General features: G+C 38.9%; 2 protein-coding genes across 3 annotated transcripts in view; one reads left to right on the top strand and one right to left on the bottom strand.

Moving 5' to 3' along the window:
* LOC131430611 (histone acetyltransferase KAT7) overlaps positions 1 to 25041 on the bottom strand; it is a 248692-nt gene that overhangs the window by 20703 nt on the left and 202948 nt on the right. Inside the window, exon 8 of the mRNA XM_058595714.1 lies at positions 14919 to 15014. Coding sequence (XP_058451697.1) covers positions 14919 to 15014 — 96 coding nt within the window. The remainder of the gene's footprint in view (positions 1 to 14918; positions 15015 to 25041) is intronic.
* LOC131430612 (uncharacterized) lies at positions 2597 to 4255 on the top strand. 2 transcript variants are annotated; one of them, XM_058595716.1, is made up of 4 exons: positions 2597 to 2768; positions 2842 to 3569; positions 3625 to 3806; positions 3875 to 4255. In XM_058595716.1, the coding sequence occupies exons 1-4, from the start codon at positions 2684 to 2686 to the stop codon at positions 4041 to 4043; spliced, it is 1164 nt and encodes a 387-aa protein (XP_058451699.1). In that variant the 5' UTR covers positions 2597 to 2683; the 3' UTR covers positions 4044 to 4255. The 2 variants fall into 2 exon arrangements, with proteins under 2 accessions (XP_058451699.1, XP_058451698.1); XM_058595715.1 differs by having other exon boundaries at positions 2820 to 3569.

The following is a 25041-nucleotide window of genomic DNA, read 5'->3' as shown; positions in this document are numbered from 1 at the left end:
ATATCGATTGCTAATCCGATGCGACATCTTGAATCCGATGGTGATTGAAAACTTCGAAAGGCTTGTCGAGCTCAATTCTCAGACCCGTTTTATGTCCTTGTATTTTGATTACATGGCTCAGAATATTAAACCTTCTTCGTTTGTTTCCAATCGTGCTCATTTCTTGGATACTTCTGATTCTACTGTGTTTTTCGACACTTCCATGAGAGAAGAAATTCGTGGAATCCCGGATCACGTGCGCCCTCAAGTGGCCCCAAATATTTTTTATAATAAATTTAGAACAGTCAACTGTGAAAAGGTGTTTTACACTGACGGTTCAAACATCAACAGGTCCACAGGCTTCGGCATCTTCAATCAAAACATCACCGCTTCTCACAAACTCAATGATCCGGCTTCAGTTTACGTCGCAGAATTAGCTGCTATTCAGTACACCCTTGAGATCATTGAAACCTTGCCCAAAGACCATTACTACATTGTCACGGACAGTCTAAGCTCAATAGAAGCTCTCCGGGCAATGAAGCCAGGAAAGTATCCCCCATATTTCCTGGGGAAAATACGGGAACACTTGCGAACTTTATCTGAACGGTCTTATTTAATATCGTTAGTCTGGGTCCCTTCGCATTGTTCCATTCCAGGCAATGAAAAGGCAGACTCATTGGCTAAGGTGGGCGCATTAGAAGGTGATATTTATGAAAGACCAATCTGCTTCAATGAATTTTTCAGTATCTCTCGTCAGAAAACTCTCGAAAGTTGGCAAACTTCATGGAGCAATGGCGAACTGGGACGATGGCTACATTCCATTATCCCTAGGGTATCGACGAAACCTTGGTTCAGGGGGATGAACGTGAGTCGCGATTTCATTCGTGTTATGTCGCGGCTCATGTCAAATCACTACACTTTCAACGCACATCTCCGGCGTGTTGGGCTTGCGGAGAGCGGTCTCTGCACCTGTGGCGACGGTTATCAGGACATCGAGCATGTCGTGTGGTCGTGCGTAGAGTATCGTGACGCCAGGTCGAAGTTACTGGAATCCCTTAGGGCCCGAGGTAGACCGCCTGAGGTTCCGGTTCGGGATGTGTTGGCGAGTCGGGATAGTTTATATATGCTTTTCATATACCAGTACCTTAAACACATTGATATACAAGTGTAATGTGTTATCCCTCGTTAAGAAAGTATAAACTCCACCTACAGGTTCGACACTAACATCCGCCTGATTCTCTCGATCCCCGTCCCTGTCCACCATCTTCATTGGAACTAACAAGATCTTTTTTTGTCACTAACTTTTTCGTTACCCCTTCCCTGTCTCTTCACCATCTCGATGGCAACTAATTAGATCTTTATCGTTTTCAAACATTTTGTTCCCACATCCCCTTTTTACCCCGTTTCCACAATATTTATTTTTTTTTTCATTCTCTTCCGTAACATCACCATCATCGTCCACGGAAGGCCGCCCCAGTCGAAAACCAGCATGCGGGCCACCCGCCGGGCCTTCGTAGCCTGGGGGTGTTTCCCGCGGACCCACACGGACCGAAGGATGCGGCCAACATGGATCTTCGCCAACGGCATATGGAAGACCCTCATGCAACATTCAATTCACCGGCCACTACCGATCGCTTCTCGAGAATCCGCTACCGCTACATTACATAATGATACTATTCTAGTTTTAAGTTAGTCGTAATTAAGATTAGTAAATACCCTTGGCATCTTAGAGCTTAAGCAGTGTGCCTTAAAAATTATATTATAATATTGAATAAAAAAAAAAACTGATTTCATTCGCATTTCTATTCCTGACTGTATCCATTTTAGTTCTATTTATTTTTCTGTAGTTTTTACTTATCGTGAGAAGAGGATCTTCTACTCGTTACAGTCGGTAAATGCTTAAAAAATTATCCGTAATTAAATAACCGATCCGCAGTTTATTTTGTTTATCATCTAACCTTCAATATGCAGTAACCAAAGCCATGGTAACTGTTATTCAAAATCAATAATATATTATCTTGTGCTGCCAGTTTTAATATTTTTACTAGCGTTTTCGATTTGACATTACCAGTTACTGGGGGGTAGTTAAATTTGCGATACAGTTTTTATAGACGAGTGGCAGGTCGTGTCGTCGGTACAACTTAGTGAAATGTTCCACTTTTTGGGGCATCAGATTATCGATTCGCTTCGAAATCAAATCTGTTTCCGTCTTTTTCATCATAATAAACAGTAACTATGACGAATTGATTTCTACCCTTCAGCGTTGCTAGTTGTATGGAAAATTCGTTAAAGTACATTGTCACTCTGACAGTGTATCATGACAATGTACCGCACGATGCCAAATGTGTCCTTGAAAATTTGTCGGAGTACTCCGTATTATAATTTGTATTTGATCAAACCGTTTGTTTGAAGACAGTTTCGAACCTAGTTTCAATGTAATTAAACTGTAAATAGAGCCAGTTTCGAACTTGATTCCTATATCGGGTTTGCTCACACCTCCGTTGCTAAATTCGAGCCCAACTCAGTTTCGTGTAGAGTGTTTGTTTGATGAAACTACCATGGGTCAGTTTCAGTTTTCTCAAGCGAAAACGACAGTAGGTTACTAGTCATCGCACATCCAAGTAGGCCTGATGTCGCTTGTCAAACGGTAGTAGCAGTTTTGAATCATGCTTCGCAAAAAAACAGTGCCATCTCAAATCGGATCATGGAATACAAAAAAGCCCATGCATCAAGTACCAGAGGGCCGCCAACAGCTTTCTCGACCAATTTCAACAGTTTCAGCACGTCAGGTATTTTAATGTACGACGAAATCTTTTCGCTCGAATAACAATCGATTGTAGGTGAAAACGTTGCAATGTTCAGGTCGACCAAAAAGTAGTGATAACAGCATCAGTAGGCAGCCCACTCCCACGACACAGCGCCGCCCTTGGTCCTCCAGTGTATTGCTGGAGAAAATGTCTACTACTACAATCGAACCGATTCATGAGCTTGGACACATACCAGCTTATTTGAGAAAAAAAAGGTCCTTTATTTCAAACTGCGAACCGATGAGGGAAGTTGATTGTTTTCCGAAAATTGAAGATGAAAATCCACCCTCCTTGGTACCAAGTGAACTCCTCGACAGGCAGAAAACCTTTGTGCGGAGGGAAACAATTTTAAGTGACACATTTTCAGCAGAAGAAAGAAATGCCGAAGAAACTTTCGGCCATGTCAGTACCAGTCAGAAAGAATCGACAATTAACGAACCAAATTCTCACAACGAAATGCAAGTATTGCTTATCCCAATAGCGGATAACTCATTACCCAAACAATGTTCTTGCGATCACGCTGCACTAAAACTGCGGGATCAGCGGATCGAAGAACTGGAGACCTTTATGGTTGATATTCGAGGCGAACTGGTCAGGCTGTACACCGAGAGAGATCAACGCGAACACGAGATTCAAAGGCTCAATAAAAAGCTAGAAGCGTTGAAAGAGAATGAAAAATTGATCGAAGAAATTTCTCAATTGACTTCAAAGGTGAACAAATTGCAGAATGAAAACGAGAATTTTCGAAGACATCGATGCCAATTTGAAAACGATTGTAACGAGGTTAGTATGCAACTATTTACGATATAACGTCTTCTTAAAAAAAAACCATGCACAGATTGGAGATCGGCTGACCACCCAGGAAGCCCCACTTGATAGCCGTTTGCAAGATAGTGGAAGACAACAATCCGCTGTAGAGCGACTAGAAGGTAAATTGAACAAATATCGGATATCACGTGCAAAGTTGAGATCGATGCTTGGTCTGATGATAGTGGAAAATCATCGAATGAAATTTATTATGTGAGTACTAACGAAATCCATGGAAATAAAAAAAAACGAAAAGCACACTTAACGTTTCTGTTTCATAGTGAAAAACACCATAACGAGATTGAGGCCAATCGCGATGGAGGTGAAGAACAATTGATTCCCGGTGAGTTCGAAGGAATCGGCATCAATAGAGTTGTTCTGCACAAACAGCTCAGAAATCACAAGAGGCTCCAGCAAAGATCCATTGCAGTTAGAAAATATGAAACATAATGACGAATATCAACTATGTAAAATTGAAGAGTATAATCCACGGAAAATCCACCCGCAATAGTCAGTTTGCTCTTGCAGAATACTGATTATTAATATTTTAGATGTGACAATGACCACATTGACAACTGGGATAGAATTCTTAAAATCGCCTACAAAAAAAACACTATTCTATTGTTTAGTTCAAAAATTGATAATTTGATCTACGGGATTATTAAAATGGCTTACAAAAAAAAACAAACGCGAAGTGTATATAACTAATCAAGGAAGGCCAACGATGCATGGGAGATACGTATTGTTCGGTCTTTGTGGGCTGATTCTATTCTTAACAATCTATTCTCCAGCCAATGAATTATCTGCGGGTTGCGGGAATCTTTGTGAATGCAAGATCTCAATTAAATTTTCCGTTTGATAAAACTTTAATATTGGAATCTCGCCGCGATTGTTGAGGGAGTTGATTTTAAGAAAATTTTTCATACTATTATTATAAAATCGAAATATTGACAATCGCATACTGCTAAATGCTCATTTAGTTAGCTTACTGACTGGTTCAATTTTTCATTATCAACATATTTTGAAAACCTTCGGACCTAATTGAAACGGCAAAATTGTTTAACATTCTACTAGAAGTTAGAAAAACATTCTGCTAGAAGGCTTACCTAATCATATCCACGTAAGAAGAGCTTCGTCGTGACATAATAGTGACGGTACGACTTAAATACACAATAACGTTAAATATTCGTTAAAATCAATACTGAAACAAATTTATGAAGTTTACTTTAATAGAAAAAATACACAGTTTGTTAAGTCAAATATGTTTATGCAGAATCTGTCAATTTTTAGGGTTGCGTCCTGCTGTTTACACTCTTCTCTAACCACTTGTGCAGTTGTTTATTCGTTTTCATTAGTTTGTTTCGAAATGCGTGGGGTCGCGAAACGGGTCGAAAAAACGTGCTTAATCCACCTAGCAGTGAGATGATACCTATTTTTATCAATCCGCATGTGTTTTTTGCATGCATATTCTTCGGTGTTTATGTTTTCATGACATTATTTTAATGACCGTCGTTTTAAGCGACAATTTGAGATTTTAATCATTCATTACTCTGTAATGTCGAAACTGCAAATCGGATCGAATTTGAATCTAGAAGTGTGATAATCGATTAAACATGCCATGATATGTAAGTTTCGCTCTAGAGTTTACGGTAATTAAAGGTACTTCCAGAGCCGGTATTCAGGAACCAGCATAACCCAAACCGATTCGTATGGCCATATGACGAATAAATTACAACAGTTTTGAGTCCAACTTTGAAGCTTCTCGGGATTGTCATCTTCTATATCGGTTTGAATTTTAAAAATTCATCATCATGTAATTCGAGAACAGGAAGTCATAAGTGGATAAAATTAATTATTTTTTGTATATAAGATTGTTTTAATTTGAATTTTAGTTTCTGAAATTTGATTAGGCTTTTTTTTTTTGAGAAAACGATTGAGCTTTGAGAAACGATTTTATACTGGAACCGGAATTCTAAAAGCGGTATGGCCGAAGTCAGATAAATTCACCTGAGTAGCTGTACAGTTTACATTTGTTTCAAAATATTTGAAAATCAGTTAAGACATCTTTGAGAGATCATAGCACGAATTAAATTTTTAGGTGCCTTCTGATCGACAACTGAATACCACTAAAACTGAAAAAAGTTTATTTTTTTATCGACTATCCAAATCTGCTAACCCGATAAACCTGATTAATTTATGTGGAATAGACATTTTTTTACCATCCCCGAAACCGGAAGTTGAATCTGACTGAAAAGCAAGATGTTTTATAGAACCTTGAAACTTTTCATTTGAATCTTAGATGATTCTTAGATTTCATTTGAATCTTAGATCGGTTCAGCCATCTACGAGAAAAATGAGTTACACAATTTTGATCCTGTAGTTCCAGAACCAGAGGTCGGAGCCAAACATAATGCAGGAACTTTGTTTGGGAGCATACGACTTTTCGTATGAATCTGAATTTGTAGAAAAGAAATTTTCCGAGAAAATTAAGTGAAATTATTTGTCACACACGCATTTGCTGATCTCGACGAACTGATTCGAATGGTATATGGATGTTATGTTGTTCCAGCATTTATTGCTGTAAGTAGTTTAAAACAAAATAATTTAAAAAAATCTGCCATCATCTGGTTTATATATGTCATATTCGAACGATTATGTTGCCAAAAACGAGCCGTGCCAAAATTGGTCCGAGGCTAAATGTCATGAAAAAGGATGCTGTACACAATCCTTTTGGTACTTAGAAACAATTGTATGTAACAGTATAAAAAATCGTGTTTTCCGTTGCTCCCAAGCATTTCTTTGTCATACAGCGCTCAAAACTCCTACTGCTGGAATAGGGGGAGAAGTCGCTTACAGAAAAATTTCGATATCTCCGTTAAAAATGGACGGATTTTAACAATCTATGGCTTGTTGGATAGGTATTACCGTGCGGAATCTAAGTCTGAAAACATATTCTGTTTTCAAGGTCAATTGTGACAGATACTGTCAAAAAACTGAAAATTTTGACATAAAACTTTGTATAACTCAAAAAGTAAACATCCGATCTCAAAACCATTCAATAGCGTTTTGGGTGACGGGGAGACCTTTCATTTGCGACTAGTTTGATCAAAATCGGTTCAGTCATCTCTGAGATCTCGACCTCTTAGTTGACAACACACATACAGACACACACACATACACACACACAGACATTTGCTCAGTTCGTCGAGCTGAATCGATTGGTATATGTCATTCGGCCCTCCGGGCCTCGGAAAAATTTTCTAAAATTTGAGCGAATTCTATACCTATTTTTTATATATATAAAAATAGGTAAAAAGGTCCTGCTAACCATCAGTTGGATAAACGTATACTGAAGGCATTCGAGCAAAGGAAGGAGGTTTCAGTTCGGGATGTGGCCAAAAAAGTGGGCACTTCAAAGTCAAATGTTCTTCGTGGTAAAGAACGTTTGAATCTTCGAACCTATAAGAAGCAGAAACAACCAAAACGTAGTCCGAAACAAGAAGCATCGATCAGGTCGAGGGTTCGAAAGCTGACAATACGATTCTTGCTGGAAATTTAAACTGCATAATCATGGACGACGAAACCTACGTGAAACTCGATTTCAAATCTTTGCCGGGACCACAATATTATACGGTGCAAGAAGGGCAAGTGTGAAACCAGTTCGAAACATCGATTGAAGTCGAAAAATTTGGTAAGAAAACTATGGTCTGGCAAGCAATTTGTAGCTGCGGAAAGATTTCGAAACCCTTCATCACCACTGCTTCAATGAACAGCGAAATATACATCAAGGAATGTTTACAAAAACGACTTCTACCCATGATTCGAAACCACAAAGATCCTGTTGTCTTCTGGCCAGATCTTGCTTCTTGCCACTACTCGAAATCAATGGTAGAATGGTATACTACCAAAAATGTCACTTTCGTCCCAAAAGACACGAATCCACCAAATTGCCCACAACTCCGACCAATTGAGGAATTTTGGGAATTAACGAAGGCACATCTTAGGAAACATGTCTCGGCAGCTGAAACCATTCAACAATTCGAAAAAGATTGGAAAAAAGTATCAAAACTTGTCGCCAAGAAGTCTGTACGGAATTTAATGAGGAACGTTCGCAAGAAGGTGCGCCAGCTAGTCTACAATGGCTAAGTAGCAAATGTTGAGAATAATTTTCTGTTGTTGTAGTCTAATATTATCAGTATATCGAATAAAATTTGAATATCTAACACTTGTGAATTATTTACAGCGAAATCAAAGTGCGTCCATACTTTCTGGGACAGTCTTTATTTGGTTTGGTCCGTGCTGATGGCAATCTTTACTATTGGCCAACATTTTCAGGAACGTTGACTAGACTTGATTAGACTAGACTAAATTTGACAAAACGTAGCCTGGTCTTTCAATGATTTTGTCTTGATCTTGCTTTGATCTTGCCTTGATCCTTGGTCTTGACTAGACTTGACTAGACTTGACTAGACTTGACTAGACTGGACTAGACTGGACTAGACTGGACTAGACTGGACTAGACTGGACTAGACTGGACTAGACTGGACTAGACTGGACTAGACTGGACTAGACTGGACTAGACTGGACTAGACTGGACTAGACTGGACTAGACTGGACTAGACTGGACTAGACTGGACTAGACTGGACTAGACTGGACTAGACTGGACTAGACTGGACTAGACTGGACTAGACTGGACTAGACTGGACTAGACTGGACTAGACTGGACTAGACTGGACTAGACTGGACTAGACTGGACTAGACTGGACTAGACTGGACTAGACTGGACTAGACTGGACTAGACTGGACTAGACTGGACTAGACTGGACTAGACTGAACTAGACTGGACTAGACTGGACTAGACTGGACTAGACTGGACTAGACTGGACTAGACTGGACTAGACTGGACTAGACTGGACTAGACTGGACTAGACTGGACTAGACTGGACTAGACTGGACTAGACTGGACTAGACTGGACTAGACTGGACTAGACTGGACTAGACTGGACTAGACTGGACTAGACTGGACTAGACTGGACTAGACTGGACTAGACTGGACTAGACTGGACTAGACTGGACTAGACTGGACTAGACTGGACTAGACTGGACTAGACTGGACTAGACTGGACTAGACTGGACTAGACTTGGCTAGACCTGACTAGACTTGACTAAATTTTTTTTTCTAAACGTTTTTTGTAGAATGGAACTTATGACGAAATGACTCGCGGCATGGTGCGAGTATAAAAAAACGCGAGTCATTTTTTTTTGTCATAAGGTTTAAAATAATTGCTGATCTACAAATTTTTCAACGAATTCAGATTTCACAATATTTGAATGTATTATGATGTTTTGTTCGCGATTTTTCACAGGCCCAGAATATGACAAAAGTTCAATTATTTATGAAAATTGTAAGAAATAACTGTAAAAATAAATATTGTTCATCAGTTCGTGTTCAATTCAATTCAACAAGGCGTCTAACGGTGTGCACATTATGTTTTAACGTGAACGAGATGCAATTGCATTCGCTTCGATTACCAACGAGGTTCACAGTGTCGAATATGACAACGTTAAATAAAAAAATCCCTGTGTACGTGGTGGACGGTACCATAGCAATGCGAGTACATGACCTTCCCTCGCAGCCCATTGATCATTTCGTTCGAGAAAAAAATGTCGTAGTATGGAGAAATTCTTTCCATCGAAAGGGAAGTATGGAGGAATTCGGAATGGCGAGTGTTATGTAATAAGGACATAAGGCATTTCCATCTTATGTAATTTGTGGTCAGGGCGGTAAATCGCTGGTTACCTATGAGAATAGGCTGATTAGATGTCAGCTTTGTAAACAACCTGCACACTACGGTAAACCCTGCTCTGAAACTGCGAGAAGGACATCAGTCTTCAACCAAAGACAAGGACAACTGCAATCAATGTCCAACAAAACGTATGTACATTAACTATCAACGACGATGTGGCAAAAGATGATAAGACGAACCACGAACAAAGTGCTCCTCAATCCTCGCTGGATGAAAATGGAAGCTCCTCTCCCCCAAGAAAAAGGGTGACAAAGAGACCCGATATTTAAAAAATGTTCGAGAACGTAAAATCGAAAATGTTTGAGAACGTCAATTTAACGAATTTTAACGACCTCGCGAAACGGGTATACAAAATTCATGTTCGGTTCGCGGCTTCCATCAGATATAACTTCCTTGATATGATATGAGTCATGCTGTCAAAACATCCCAGATCTGACAACTAGGAGCACTAGAGTAAAATAAACAGTGTGTCCAGATATTAAATGACTCATGCTTAAGTGAAAATTGTATGCTTCCAAGCCAGGTGAATGAAATGGGAGTTCTTGTTAAATTTGATAAAGTCGCAAAAGTACAGTTTCTTGTTAGGGCTTAACTGAACTGAAAATAGAAATCAAAAAGCCGGGTGAATAATGTCACAGACATAACTGGAGGACGTGAATAAGAATAAAAATGATAATCGTTCGTAGTTTGCTTTCAAAATTGTACCGGTGCATTTATACTAAAGATTGGCTTATCGGCGTCGAATATTTTCTACCAAACAAATAAAACAACGTGGAATAAATGAGAGTAAAACAAAATAGAAACATGCAGAATTTTTATGTCGATTATTCTATTTCGGATTAGTATACTTCAGTGGAAGATAATACGCTGTAGGGGATCCATTGCTTAAAGCTGATCAAATTATTGATGGGTTTTATCTCCGATTTACAGTTTATAGTCTTTATAGTTCTTTAGATAACATTTGGAGCCATTAGAAGGGCTGCTTTTGCATAATGTTCCCCATCGTTGTCGTTGTATTTTGCTCCAATGCAAACGACCAGCAGCAGGATGACGCAATCGATCTTCTTTGAAGGAAAACTGGCTCTGCGAATGTCCCGCAATTGATTCAATTCTGGAGACTGGAACTGAGCTCTGGACCTAAACCAATCGGCATAAAAAGATTTACATAGTAGAAAAACTTCTTATAGTTCTTTGGGAATATATTAGAGTAAAGTAAGTCGTTTTCGCGACAAAACAACGATTACCTACCACCGTTTAATTTAATGTTAATAGGGTATTATTAGGTCCGTGCAGGTAAGGATTTTCAACATTTCATGATGAACTTTCATCATACGAAAGCAAATTTTCCGAAATTATCTATTAAATCAAGTAACAACCTTCAGGAAATTACGCAAGGTGTGTGGTCCAAAAATTGCTTTAGTAATTTGAACAACTCAAGTGCAACGTCAGCTGAGAACGATGCAACGGTATCCGGCGATTGCACATCCCTTGAAGCTGCTGGAAGTCTGTTAAGATACGTTAGAATTTTAAAACCGTCGCACATCATCGGTGCATCTGCTGTTTTGATATGCCTTTAAGGTGCCATTTGGACAGGCCAAGATTTGCATTTTCGCCGAGAACAAAAGGATCGTTTAGTAATTACGCTATATGACAGCCCGACAACTGGTTATGTTGGGTAACTAAACAGTTTGAAGATGATGGTTGTCCATAAGCCGGTTACTTATTATGCGTTATTTGTTTGGACAGCCTAAAACATCGGTTAGTTAGTTAGTGACTGGGTTCAAGATCCATTATCGTAATTCAACTACAGAAGAAAAACTACTGATTACTGCTGAATTGTGAGACAAACTTCACCGGTCCGGTCCATTCTTGTTCTAAGCAAAATGTTATTCTCCAACTATCTCCCCGTACCGACGGGAAGTGACAACCGGCCAGGAAACGTGAACTATCTACATTAATTCTCATTTCAGATGTCAGTACGACAGATTGGAGACATGGTAACTGAAAACTACGACTTAGTTTCTAACCGCCAACGCCGCCGGGTTCACGTGGCATGCTGCACACCATGAGCTTCGCCCTGGAACGATCATGACATGTGCTCAATGGGGTGACATTACGGGGCACTGCTCCGGTCACGCGTGGAAATCAGATTGACACAATGCACTCTGTTGCACCCACTACTTTGAAACTTAGAATCATGGATCAGTTCAAGTAACAGTTACGTTAGTCGGTTCATATAATTTTGCTATTGGAATAAGAATACTGCGAGAGTGAGAAATCCTGCACTTGAAGGGCTCCGAAGTTGAAAACTTTGCGCATTCGACTCAAACATCAGAGAATAAAATTCACATTGAAATCAATTTGAAATAAGCTGATTTTTATGGGGATGCGAACACATAAATTAAGTTTGATTACGTTCAAATTGATGCTATCTTTAAGGAAAAACCGGTAGTGAAAAATGTTTTTCTTTGTACACAAATGAATTCACTTCAGAATTTATATCCTCAAAAGACTGCCTACCGATGGTGAACCAATTACACCAGATCGTAAATTTATACCACATTCCTTTTTTTGTGTGTGTAGCGTCAGCCCTCGATCGTGCATTCAGCATGCGTTTACCGTAAATTTTATATTCGAGACAGTTTTTTTTATTGAATTTCGTTTATTTTTTTGGCCGTAAAATACAATTTTTTTTCTTCACGCGCAGCATGTGCGATAGGTTCGAAATTCGGGAGCCAGTTGTGAGGTGTGGCGATGATATAGTCAGTTAATAAATAAAATAAATATTATAAATCTCCGGTGAACTCGTGATGTAACGGTGCGTTTAGTGGTACAGGCAATTCTACGAGATCGTGACCGTCTGAATATCGTTGCATGATCGAATTCAAAAAACGTGTTTTTTTTCTCTACATCATCCAAAAATCAATCGATTCGGTTTGTATAAAAAGTCGAAAAGTTAAAGGTTGAATAAAAACTTGAATATTACTTTCTATTTTATGAGTGAAAATTGATTAAATTTTGTGTAAAATTTGTTTAGAGTGTAACGTTTACATGTAAAATTTTTTATCACACTCTGGCGATGGCCATAGAGATGACTTCGACAAACAAAGCTGTACCGCGAGACGCACATTAAAGTGGACACTTTAATCGCCTGTCACACCCAGCTGCAGTACTTGGTGTGGCAAGTAATCTGAAAGTGCAACAAATTTAGTAATCCAAGCCACACTCTATCGTACCGTTACGCGAAACCGGCAAAGAAGTGGTACGAAGATAACGTTCTGATCACTGATCGATTATGAATTACGCTCGTATCCGTACTGTATTTTACGGTATTGTACTGCATTGTCGACCCATATACTGCGTACCGTTTTTTACCTTCAATCTATGAAGTTCTAATCATGACAGCAATAACGGATTTCTTTCCGTGTATATAACTTGTCATGAATACATTTTACACAGGGCCTTGCTCAGAAAGATTTTTTAAGTATCGAAGCCCACTAATGGGCTGTAGGGACCAGTTTGGGAATCACTGGTGTAAATGTTAACCTTATGGCTGTTAATTGTGTAGTGAAAATGACAAATGTTCAAGCTCAAGTTTGAACTTTAACACAAGTAGTCTCTAATGCTCCATCATTCTCAAGCAAAGTTTTAAGTTCTTGTATTGAAAGTCAAGTTTTACACTGCTCGAAGCCAACAGCGATTGTTTTTTTGTCTTCCTCAAACAAGAAAGGTTATGCAATCACTTGAAAAACCGGCTAGTGAAAATATACCATTCATATACCATTCGACTCAGTTCATCGAGCTGTGCAATGTCTGTGGGTGTGTGTGTATGTATGTGTGTGTGTGTGTGTATGTGTCAAATAATCTCACTAGGTTTTCTCGGAGATAGCTGAACCGATTTTGACAAACTTAGATTCAAATGAAAGGCCTCGTGGTCCCATACGGAATTCCTGAATTTCATCCGGATCCTACTTCCGGTTCCGGAGTTATAGGGTAAAGTGTGTTCAATATTGTACACCGTCACTTAAAATATTTTCGCATGCAACAAACATTTAAATCGTAATTCAGAGTGCGTACGAGAAGAGTTTGTGTGTTTTGTTAGTTGGTAGCCGTACGAACCGACTTTGATTATACCGGTTCTCGGGTTCCGGTGCCGAAAGTGCATATAATAGTGAACCCATTTCGTTTTCTTAAGGATGACCTACGCAATCAAAGCACTGTTCTATTCTGTATGGTATGCATAAACAATCTCTTGGTTTCTTTCAAAAATCGAAGAAAAAAATTTTGAATAGAATACCACAATATTATATGTACATGAGAAAGGCATCATTACAGCACTAGGTGGATTAAAACAGGTTTTTCTTTGACCGTTACACCGCTGGTCATTTGCTTGTAAAATTTGCTCATTTCTCAACCGTCTTATTAGAGACAATCATATAACTCGGTTAATGTTTCAAAAGGGCGTATAAGCAAGTGACAGTTTCTCTTTGTTTACTTTCTCTTCTATTAATTACCAAGCGGTTTCCACGTTTATCACTCAACTCTATGCATGAAATGATACCCGAAACTTTCGACTTTCAAACAGAATAGTGATACCAAAGAAAATCTTTTTAATCACATCACAATAATAGAAAGAGAGAGTGATTAAAGAGAAACTGTCACTTGCTTATACGCCCTAATGAAAAATCAACCGAGATATTGTTCTGTGTGTTCTGGCTATAAACGGTTTATTGTGTCGACTGTCTCGAACAAGCAAAAAAAGCGAACTGATGAAATCACCTTCGATCGCAGAGCACCGTCTGTTCATTCGATACGTTTAATTGGGCACGACACAATTTGATCTAAAGCAACTGTTTATTTTGAATGTTTTATTTAGGTCTTGGATTTCTAGTTCATAACTCCAGCATTAAAACAAGACCTTCCATCTAGGCTCGCTGAGAGAGGTGTACCAGGTTCAAAAAATACATTTTAACTGTATGATGATTATCACTTGTTAAAAATAACGTCATCAAATAGATTACGGGAGCTCATTAATAACTTATGGTGATGATAATTTTACACACTAACCATGTTAATATACGCGAAAAAAATTTAAATTGCTAAACTCACTCATCGAGTGGGAAATAAAAGCACTAAGGCCCAAACCGAGCATAAGAAACAAATATAAAAGCTGCAATAAATTGTAAAAGCGAACTCTTGAACCCCTTTTTTATTGGCCTACCCTCTCTCGCCGAGCAGGGATCTGAAACCCTCGATCTCGTTGTCGGCACGGATCCGATGCGATACCTGACGAGGCTCCGAGCGCTCGAGCCAACCGCAAAGTGCCGCTATAGCCATTTCGACGGTTGCAATTAGAAGCTCGCGCAAGGATAAGTGATATTGATACCAACGCGCAAAGCCGAAGCAGAACCGATCCCAACCTTACAGCAATTGGTGACGAAACCTGATGACCGCGCCGCCGCGCGCGGTTAGGAATCGAAATGAAAACGCAAAAGGAAAACAGAAAAAATTACCCACCTGCTTTTTCAGTATTATGTGTTTACCCTTCCAGTACTTCATCATCCCGAGGGCTTGCAGTGTGCTGACGATATCGTATGAATTGATAGCCATTTCCTGAAATCATAAAAATTTTTGGTGAGGTTAGCAAGCGGAGGTATGTGTGCAAATAAGAATATGTACAGCGCCCGGCTCAGTGCGGGGTATTCGAATTTCTCTGAAAGCGATCAAAAAGAAGATACTATTCGAAATTAGACGTTATTATTTATTACAGGAGAGCCGGCTGGATCTTGAGTGGTTGCTGCCTTCTGCTTGCTCCTGACGCGGACTTCATACGATCGCGATATTATCCGAAATTACAACGATATAATGAATAATTATCTCGTACTCTCCACTGTCGGTTGAGATCATAAATTAATCGATCGTCCAGACCCAGCGACCGAAGGACCCAATCCACTTCTCCCGACACGGCAGTACCAAAGTTTTAATTATCAATTTTCCCTTTTCACACCTGCCAACGTGATTTCAGTTATCAATTCGATGAACCTTGTTCTCAAAAAAAAAAACGCACCGATCTTTTACCATCTCATGGTATCAGAAATTGAATGCTCTCGACCAGGACTGTTCGATCCCTGTTCTGCAATGGAACATTATTCTGCACATGCCATGATTTAAAAAAAATATATATCTGAAAAAAAGGACCATAATAATCTTCTTCTGGCACCGTGTTGCTAACCGACGGGTCTTTTATGGTCTACACACGAATCGGAAGGTAGACGCAGAAGAGTAAGATATCCGACGTTGATCCTGTAATGATGTTTATTATGCGTGTATTTTGTCTTGTTCCACCGAAGGTACTCCAATTTAAACGAATATTATCGATCGCTTCAGGCGGCTCACAAAAAGCGATAATATGCTGATAAGAGCTTGTGTTTCTTTTCACGCACTTGGACGCTCTTTGGAAAGATGATGCTTGGAACGGTTTGCAGGAACAACAACAAAATAAACAAGAAAAAGTGTCATTAGAATATGCTAACTTCGCTGAAACTACCATAAACCGACTTTTTACGCACTCAAAACAAGAATATCATCGTTTCGGAAAAAAATGTTGTTCTACATGTCGGTAGGTTAACGATAATTAGGGGATGTCATTCTTCAATAATGATTCTACAATTACTCAAAATGATGCAAATTTGGTCCCATCATATTCAATTTTAAAGTAATCGCTCAAACAAGATTGCTACTGTTTCACGGTACAGCTATTCGATGATTGTTGCTCGTTCAGATAAACACACCACTGCCATTATTTATCCGGAATCGAATGTAACAGCTGTTTGATTTCCGAACTTGGTCGATGACCTGAAATAAACCTTCAAACGAGTCTAAGTTTATTAAAATCGGTTATGCCTTCTTAGAGAAAATGGAACGGTAATAAAACAACGCGTTTTGTCAGTTTTGTCACTTATGCTATTATATCTGCGGAATCAGAAGTCACAGCCATTTGATCTTCGAACTTGATCAATGACACAATGGCAGCTTTCAAACGAGCCTAAGTTTGTTAAAATCGGTTTAGCTATCGTCGATAAAATTGAGCGCAAAAAAATCAACATGTTTGGTCGGTTACGTCATTTATAGCATTTTATCCCCGGAATCAAAAGTCACAGCCATTGTACTTCAAACTTGATAAATGGCCCAACAGTAGCTTCAAATGTGCATAACTTTGCTGAAATCGGCTCAGTAATTTTCGAGCAAATTGAGCGCGAAAAAAACAACGCGTTTTGTAGGTTACGTCACTTATGCCATTATATCTCCGGAACCAGAAGTCTTCGAACTTATTCAATCGCCTAATAGTAGCTTTCAAACGAGCCTAATACCGTTTTCGTTTTTGAACCTAGACGCGGGCGACTCTGACTCCGAATAAAACGAACACGTGGTACGCGCCCTAAACAATAACTCATGAAAAAAAAGAAAAAATAAACAAACTCGCATGGATGCGTGGTGCGACCCGAGAAAATTTTCAGAGCGAAACTACGCGATTGGAGTTCGATCTAGAGCGAAAATAAACATATCAAACGTTGTTTGGGTGACTCTGGGTCAGCTTTCGGGTTGCTCTGACAATAAACGAAAACGGTATAAGTTAGTTGAAATCGAGTCAGCCATCATATACAAAATTGAACGCGAAAAATGAAAGTGAGTCGCGATACTCCTTTAATGTGCATCTATAAAGTTGTAACTTTTTCTAAGTGTGTATGAAAGCATGATGAAATTCAATAGCAACCTATGGGACTATGAGATTATTTTATTTTATGAGTGACATTATTTGACAAACACTCACCCACATACATACACAAACACAGACATTGCTCAGCTCGATAAACTGTGTCGACTAAAATAGAACACTTAGCCCTTCGTGCCAATTTTCACTAATCAATTTTTCAAGTGATTACATAAACTTTCTATATGAAAAAGGCAACAAGCGTACTTTCATAGAAAAGCATCGTTATCATGATTTTGTAATAACACTAACAAGTAGGTACAAATTAAATAAAAGAGTTACAAATTTACATATATTTAACCTGAAAAATATAGATTTAAATGTGGCAATCCTGCGTGCTATACGAAATTGAACAAAGCACGCTGTGAACGGAGCAAAGCCGCACGTACCGACACGTACCAATTTTGCATCGTCATTTTCAATGACGATTTAAATATTTTGACACTCATCTCCCTATGATTTCGGAACCGGAAGTCGGATCTCGATGAATTGCACAGTATATTTAATGAAAATGAGAGCTTTAATTTGAATCATGATTCGTGAACATCAGCCGTTTTTGGAGATTTTCTTTACTATTATCGGTGCTTTCGGAAGCGGAAACCGAGGACTAGTAGTCCCCAAGTAGTTTTATATATTCACTAACTAACAAGATCTACTAACTAGATGAATTTAGCAGTAAGTTTTATGAAAATGTGCACCTCGTTTCGCCATCGCTTGTGAAAAATACTCATGAAATTGAAAATTTTCACTTATCGGACTGTAATATCGGAACCGGAAGTCGGATCTAGATAAACTTTTTGGGGATTTTTTTTTAAAAATTTAAGACCTTTTATATGCTTCTTAGTTTGTGAAAATCGCTCAAGAAATTTCCGAGAAAATTTAGTGCGCACTTTTTCATAAATTTGCACATATTTCCTTGTAACTCCGGAACCGGAAATCGGATTCAGATGAAATTCAGGAAAATTGTATGAGACCATAAGTTCTCTCATTTGAATCTAAGTTTGTGAAAATCGATTCAGCCGTCTCAGAGAAACGTGTGTGACTCTTTTTTTCCTTTTTTTGGTGCATATCACCCTGTAATTACGGAACCGGAAGTCAGATCTGGATAAAATTTAATAGTAGTCTATGGGACCATGAGAAATTTGATTTGAATCTGAATTTGTGAAAGCCATCTCTGAGAAAATTGAACGACAATATTTATCACATACATACATACATACACACACATACGTACACACAAATACATTTTGTGATCTCGACGAACTGTGTCGAATGGTATATGACACTCGGCCTCCGGGCCTCGGTTGTGAAGTCGGTTTTCACAGCGATTGCATAACATTTATATATGAGAAAGGCAAAACGAACACATTCCAAATCAAGGAGCATCAATTAGGTCCACAGTTCGAAAGTTGTGCGATGCTATGCTTGCTGGGAATTCGATCTGTACAATCATGGACGACGCAAATTCCAAATTTTAGCCGGATCTGACAAGCAATTTGTGACTGCGGTAAGATTTCGCAACCGTTCATTCCAGCGTCTTCGATGAACAGCGAAATATACATCAAGAAATGTTTACAAAAACAACTTCTACCCTCGATTCGAAGTCACCAGGATCCTTATGTCTTCTTACCAGATCTTGCATCTTGTCATTACGTGAAATCAACGTTACAACGATTTACAACTAAAAATGCAATGTTCCAAAAGCCATTAAACCACCAAATATTCCGCAAGTTCGACTAATTGAAGAATTTTGGGCATAAATCAGGAAACTTACAATCGCTCGATAGCAAATGTAAACTACACTAAACCCGTAATTTACGCTAATTTAATTTGCGCGACTTCTTACGGTTTTTTAAATGACGCTATTTTCGCATAAAAAAAAATTTTGCAAAATATAGGAAATTTTTATTTATACATATACAAAACAATCCAACATCCCTCAGTGAATTGAATATTGTGAAGTGTACGTTACTGAATTGTTTAGTTTCATAGAATCTAGTTAAGACCACTGGCATGCAAAAATTCTGTGAAAAAAAAAGATGTCAATATACAGTCTGTCACATAAGAATGTGGTCACGATTACTTGCGATCGATAAAGTGGAAAGTCTCGAAGGTGTCAATCCATTATTAACACTGAATGAGATTGGACTTGCTATTAATGTATTTGCATGTAACTTTTAATTCTAATGAAACAATATTCAAAAGTACTTTTTGTGTTGAATCTTTTCATTTTCTCACAACAGTGACCACGCTCTTATGTAACAGACTGTATAAACGTGTAACTGGTGATTTTCGTATGACTTCTGACTGCGATATGTGCTCGAATACAGAAATTTAACATGTGATAGAATCTATAGAAGTTTTTGCTCATCCAAAACCTACTTGGAACACAGGCCTTAAGACCTACCAAAGAAATCGATGACGTTGACGAGTTTCTTATTTGTGATCCATATTCGTCATTCCACATGCAATTCATAGACATTGGTAATGTTCTAGACACCCAAAAACTACCTAAAGTTTAGGATTTAAGATCTACCAGCACAACAAAGTGCATTAAAGAACTTATCTTCATGGTTCACACTCGTTATAGCAGCCTGGAACAGTTCAAAGTAAACAAGTAAGCAGTATGTAGCTCCACGACTATTAACAACATTGAAAAAATATACATATGCTGCTGATTTCTCGTGTAAATACTAATGCCTGATTTTCCTGAAGTTCTTGGAAGACTGAGAACATGTTTGGAATATATCAAAGAAGACAAGCAAGTAATGTGTAGCTCTAAAAGCTATACAGCGAACAAACATTGAGTTCTTGCATCTTCCAACATCTCTCGCGGACTTCCATAGTCTCTGAATAAATTCAGATGATCCTAGATACTTCTTCATGTGGACGTAGTTAGATTTCATATGTTATTTGTATTTGAATGAAGTGAAATTGAAAAAACTTTTGTTTTGAGCGAAAAATTGGAAATAACGCGATGTTTTATTTAATTTAATCGAAATTTAATTAACGCGCCCACGACACTGCGCGTAAATTAAAGTTAAAGCGTCCATACTTTCTGAGACAGTCTTTAATCATTATCGTCATGCCATAAAAATCACGCAATCTAAGAGAGAATTACATTTATCATGCAATCAAACTACTAGGTGTTCGGGTTAGGAATAGTGTGGTCCACGTGAATCGTAGTTTTCCAAAGACACAACTTCCAAATTGCAATTAATCCTCTGCCAGCAAATAAAAATTGAAGTTTGTGTCAGAGACGAATTACGTTCCATGAGATATCATTTCCTGATAGATATTAGTCTTCTTTTACTTTTTGTTTCAACAGACTTCGCAGTTGATTCTTAGCGTACAGAATCATTGAGGGGCTAATGCAATAATCCTATTGACAGAAAGAATCCTTCTACGACGGGGCTCAGATATTCGACAACTGTCTTGTAAGATCAGCGTCCTATGCAACAGACATCCCCAAAACCAATACATTTGATAGTAGTTGGAGTCGAAATTAAGTTGGGTTCTACTTGTTTCGAAAACGCCATAACACTATTTCTACTGGGAAGCATAAAAGTCTTTTGATTTTCAGCTGAACATAATTCACTTGTGTTTAATCATTTCTTCAGAGTTACTGTTTGACTTCTCGTAAAGACTGTCCCAGAAAGTATGGACGTACTTTGATTTCGCTGTAAATAATTCACAAGTGTTAGATATTCAAATTTTATTCGATATACTGATAATATTAGACTACAACAACAGAATATTATTCTCAACATTTTCTACTTAGCCATTGTAGACTAGCTGGCATACCTTCTTGCAAACGTTCCTCATTAAATTCCGTACAGACTTCTTGGCGAAAAGTTTTGACACTTTTTCCAATCTTTTTCGAACTGTTGAATGGTTTCGGCTGCCGAGACATGTTTCCTAAGATGTGATTTCGTTAATGCCCAAAATTTCTCAATTGGTCGAAGTTGTGGGTAATTTGGTGAATTCATGTCTTTTGGGACGAAAGTGACATTTTTGGTAGTATTCCATTCTACTGTTGATTTCGAGTAGTGGCAAGAAGCAAGATCTGGCCAGAAGACAACAAGACCCTTGTGGCTTCGAATCATGGGTAGAAGTCGTTTTTGTAAACATTCCTTGATGTTTATTTCGCTGTTCATTGAAGCAGTGGTGATGAAGGGTTTCGAAATCTTACCGCAGCTACAAATTGCTTGCCAGACCATAGCTTTCTTACCAAATTTTTCGACTTTAATCGATGTGTCGGACTGGTTTAACACTTGCCTTTCTCGCACCGTATAATATTGTGGTCCCGGAAAGAATTTGTAATCCAGTTTCACGTAGGTTTCGTCGTCCATGATTATGCAGTTCAAATTTCCATCAAGAATCGTGTTGTACAGCTTTCGAACCCTCGGCCTGATCGATGCTTCTTGTTTCGGACTACGTTTTGATTGTTTCTGCTTCTTATAGGTTCGAAGATTCAAACGTTCTTCAGCACGAAGATCATTTGACTTCGAAGTGCCCACTTTTTTGGCCACATCCCGAACTGAAACCTCCTTCTTTTGCTAGAACGCCTTCAGTATACGTTTATCCAACTGCGGGTTAGCAGGACCTTTTTTTTCGACCCGTTTTCGGTTTTACCTCAAAGGTGTTATCCTCACCGAACCTGATTGCATTTCGCATGGCTTTTTCACTTACTCCTTCCATTTTGCTATCTTCCTCAGTGACAGTCCGCGTTCTGTGCACCATTTCTAGAACAGTCTTTATGATAACGTTTGCATAAAAAATGAACAAAAATTGCCGATTTTCCATGGGTTTACCTTCACCCGCACTGACGGAATTATCCAATCAGTATCAATCCTAGTAACCCATGAGTCAGCAGACAAAATTTGACAGCTCTATCAGTCGAACTCTAACTGTGATAGCAAAAACTGTGAAGCAACTCCGTTCAGGCATCTACAATATCTTGGCACTATTAGACAACAATCAGAGCATGGATAGAAAACCCGGTTCCGGACGGCCGACTACCCTGAGTAACAAGAAGCTCCAAAGAAAGAAAAGAAGACCGATGGAAAAGTGACTCCACCGCTGCGTGCGCTTGACTTAGCAAACAATGAAAAAGTACCTGTCGAACATTAGCATGCATGTCAGGAAACGGAAGTCGCGACCACTGGTTTCGATGCTGCAGGCTCTGACGCAGAGGCAGCGGCCGAATAAGATGGTCAACTCGATTTTCTCGGCAAATCGGTGATGGACGACGAGACCTATCTTACCCTGGATGGCAACGACTGACAAGGCACGTCGTATTTTACTTCCCCTACGAAGGAAGCGAGCTCCGAGACGAACTACATTTTACACACCAAGTTCCCCAACTACATTTCACACAACAAGTGCGGCTGACAATCGACGCGAAAGAGATGTCGATGCCGCTCTTCTTTCGCTTTGGACTGGCCGTGAACGGAGAAATTTATTGAACGAAATGCCTGGCGGAAGTTGCGTCATCGAGAAATACCATAAGGGCGAAAACGCGATATTCTGGCCGAATCTATCCACTACTTGAAGCGATCGTTGGAGGAGATGGAGCAGCTGAATATCGATATGGTACCCAAGTCGGCGAACTCGTTCAAGTTCCCCCAGCTGTGTCCCATCGAGAATTTCTGAGCAAACCTGAACCGTAAGATCTACTCCAACAATTTTGTCGCGAAAACTGAGCAGGAATTTATAAATAAAACAAAGAAAAAACTCAAAAACATGCCGTAACGCATGTTTTCGTCCGCCATGCCGAATGTTCTGGTTAACTGCCGGAAAGTTGCTCACAAGGGCGTAGAATTGTTTTGCAAGTAAGCTAAAATAATTACCATTCATGGAAATTTTATCACCATTCGAAACAAGTCCATTTTTTAAATGCAAAAAACATACCTATTACTAAGGTGTCATGAAATTTTATAAGAATACAAAACTTAGAGTCGTTATGACCGGCCAAATGGTGAGAAAATGCAGCCTATGTATGAATTCTACGACATCCTCGATTCAGCTGGAATTAATGCTATAAGATTATAAAGCAACGACAGGGTAAATTATTTAATGTTTTTTAACCCATTTTCTCAATTTCATACACATCGTTATCAAACATGCAAAACAAGCCAAATAAAGTATTGCTCAGGTAACAGAACAACAGAGGAAACGTCTTTCAGTGATGAATATTATGAAACGATTCATTTTGTTTCAAAAAAGTTGTACTTGTTGTAAGCCGAGAGCTGAAAATTAATTGTTGACATCCACTTCGGAATTTAATCGTAGATTATGATCTGGATAAGTATTTGCAGTTGCAACAAGTAGGAGTACCTGATAAAGCGTATGCTTCGGTACATTACAGCTCACAACGGACCGGTAACGTTGTGACCTGATTTGTGAAGCTGTTCCAACAGCGAAGAAGTGCTACAGCGGTATTGGATTTCTACGAAAAGGACGTCAACTCACCCAACTGCTCTCAATTCCACCCATTTGAGCAATACTGGATAATTGTAAAAAATCAAAAGTTTGAGAGAGTAATTCAGGATGCGACTGAGTTGAAGAGATGATGGAACGAAATGGTTGTTACGGGTTAGCAAACCGAGTGTCCAAAATATGGTGAGATGTACTGGACAGACAAGGTTGAAATTTTATTAAATCCAAATAGTAACAGTTTTTTAAGTTCTATTTCATTTGAAATGCTGTAAACGACCTTCATTTTCAATTATCAACATTTTCATTTCATTCAAATAGTTCCCGGATGAATCAGTTAATTTTTTACGTCCAGATAATACATGAAGAAAGCATGATCCTCTATTTTAACGGAGGAAGACTTTCCGTCCATAAAAACAAACATTGTTCACCCTGAATTCAGCATTTCTAACTAACTAAATTAAAGTAGTTGAAATATGTTGAATATATTGGTCCAACGAATGCAAATGAAGTACCGTGCCGAAAGCCGCCAAGCACACATACACATACACACATTCATTGACAAGATATCGTCTTCATGCCACAATCGCCAGTAATTGCGCCAAAGTGTCCGAAAGAAGTATATTGGCGGCACCTGTCCTGCTACATTCAGGTTCAACGGTTTCAATCGTGTTGCCATCTGCCAATTATCTTGTGCCACCCTGTGCGAACTTGAGTAATAGCTTTTCAATATTAATGTATAATAATTTAGGTATTACTTTGTACGAGCAACTCCAGACACGACACGACAGACCGTTTCATTTTTTTTTTATTTTGGGGCCCTTCACTCGGCACGTGAACCTGTGAATGGTGATGAGCAACCCATCAATCACGCGTAAGCTCCAAATTATCGTTAAAGAAGGTCTCAATTTAGGACCATCCCATGTCTGATGGGTGTTCAACCGGCGAAACCATCTTCGCACAATGTTCTAGAAAATACTACCGAACATTTTGGCGAATATCTATCATTATCTGGCTGGCCGCTCGATCATAATCATCATGTTGTTTTAATTTTATTTATATTCTATCAAAATGCTTCTGCATTGCGGCTGAGAGACATTCTATGGAACGATACGCTTCGTGACAGCCATGTGTCATCACCAATGAGGTCCGGTCAGTTGTTGGAGCCGACGGTGAAGCATATGCAAATAGGTGTGGAAGTCATGTGCCGTGATAAAGTGGCAATTAGTGTCGATAACGATTTTTTTCGAAGCTTTGATGTAAGCAAAACTATTTGCATTTCGGACACAAGGAACGACGACACATAATTCAAGCACTCTTTACGCATGATCTTCTCAGTGCATCCGCCTGGAAGCAAGTCGTTATTTATTGAAATATAACATGAATAATTCAGAGCGATCGCGATACACGGTCCTGACAGCAATGTTTAAC

This window comes from Malaya genurostris, chromosome 2, assembly GCF_030247185.1.
Source record: "Malaya genurostris strain Urasoe2022 chromosome 2, Malgen_1.1, whole genome shotgun sequence".
In the NCBI taxonomy this organism is placed as follows: domain Eukaryota; kingdom Metazoa; phylum Arthropoda; class Insecta; order Diptera; family Culicidae; genus Malaya; species Malaya genurostris.
The sequence above is the reverse complement of the archived record's forward strand: the minus strand, read 5'-3'. Positions and strand labels throughout refer to the sequence as shown.

Coding starts and splice junctions, on each gene's coding strand:
- LOC131430612 (XM_058595715.1), top strand. CDS start 2,646: ATGCTTCGCAAAAAAACAGTGCCATCTCAAATCGGATCATGGAATACA. Junction 2,769..2,819: donor CAACAGTTTCAGCACGTCAG/GTATTTTAATGT, acceptor AATCGATTGTAG/GTGAAAACGTTGCAATGTTC. Junction 3,807..3,874: donor CATCGAATGAAATTTATTAT/GTGAGTACTAAC, acceptor TCTGTTTCATAG/TGAAAAACACCATAACGAGA.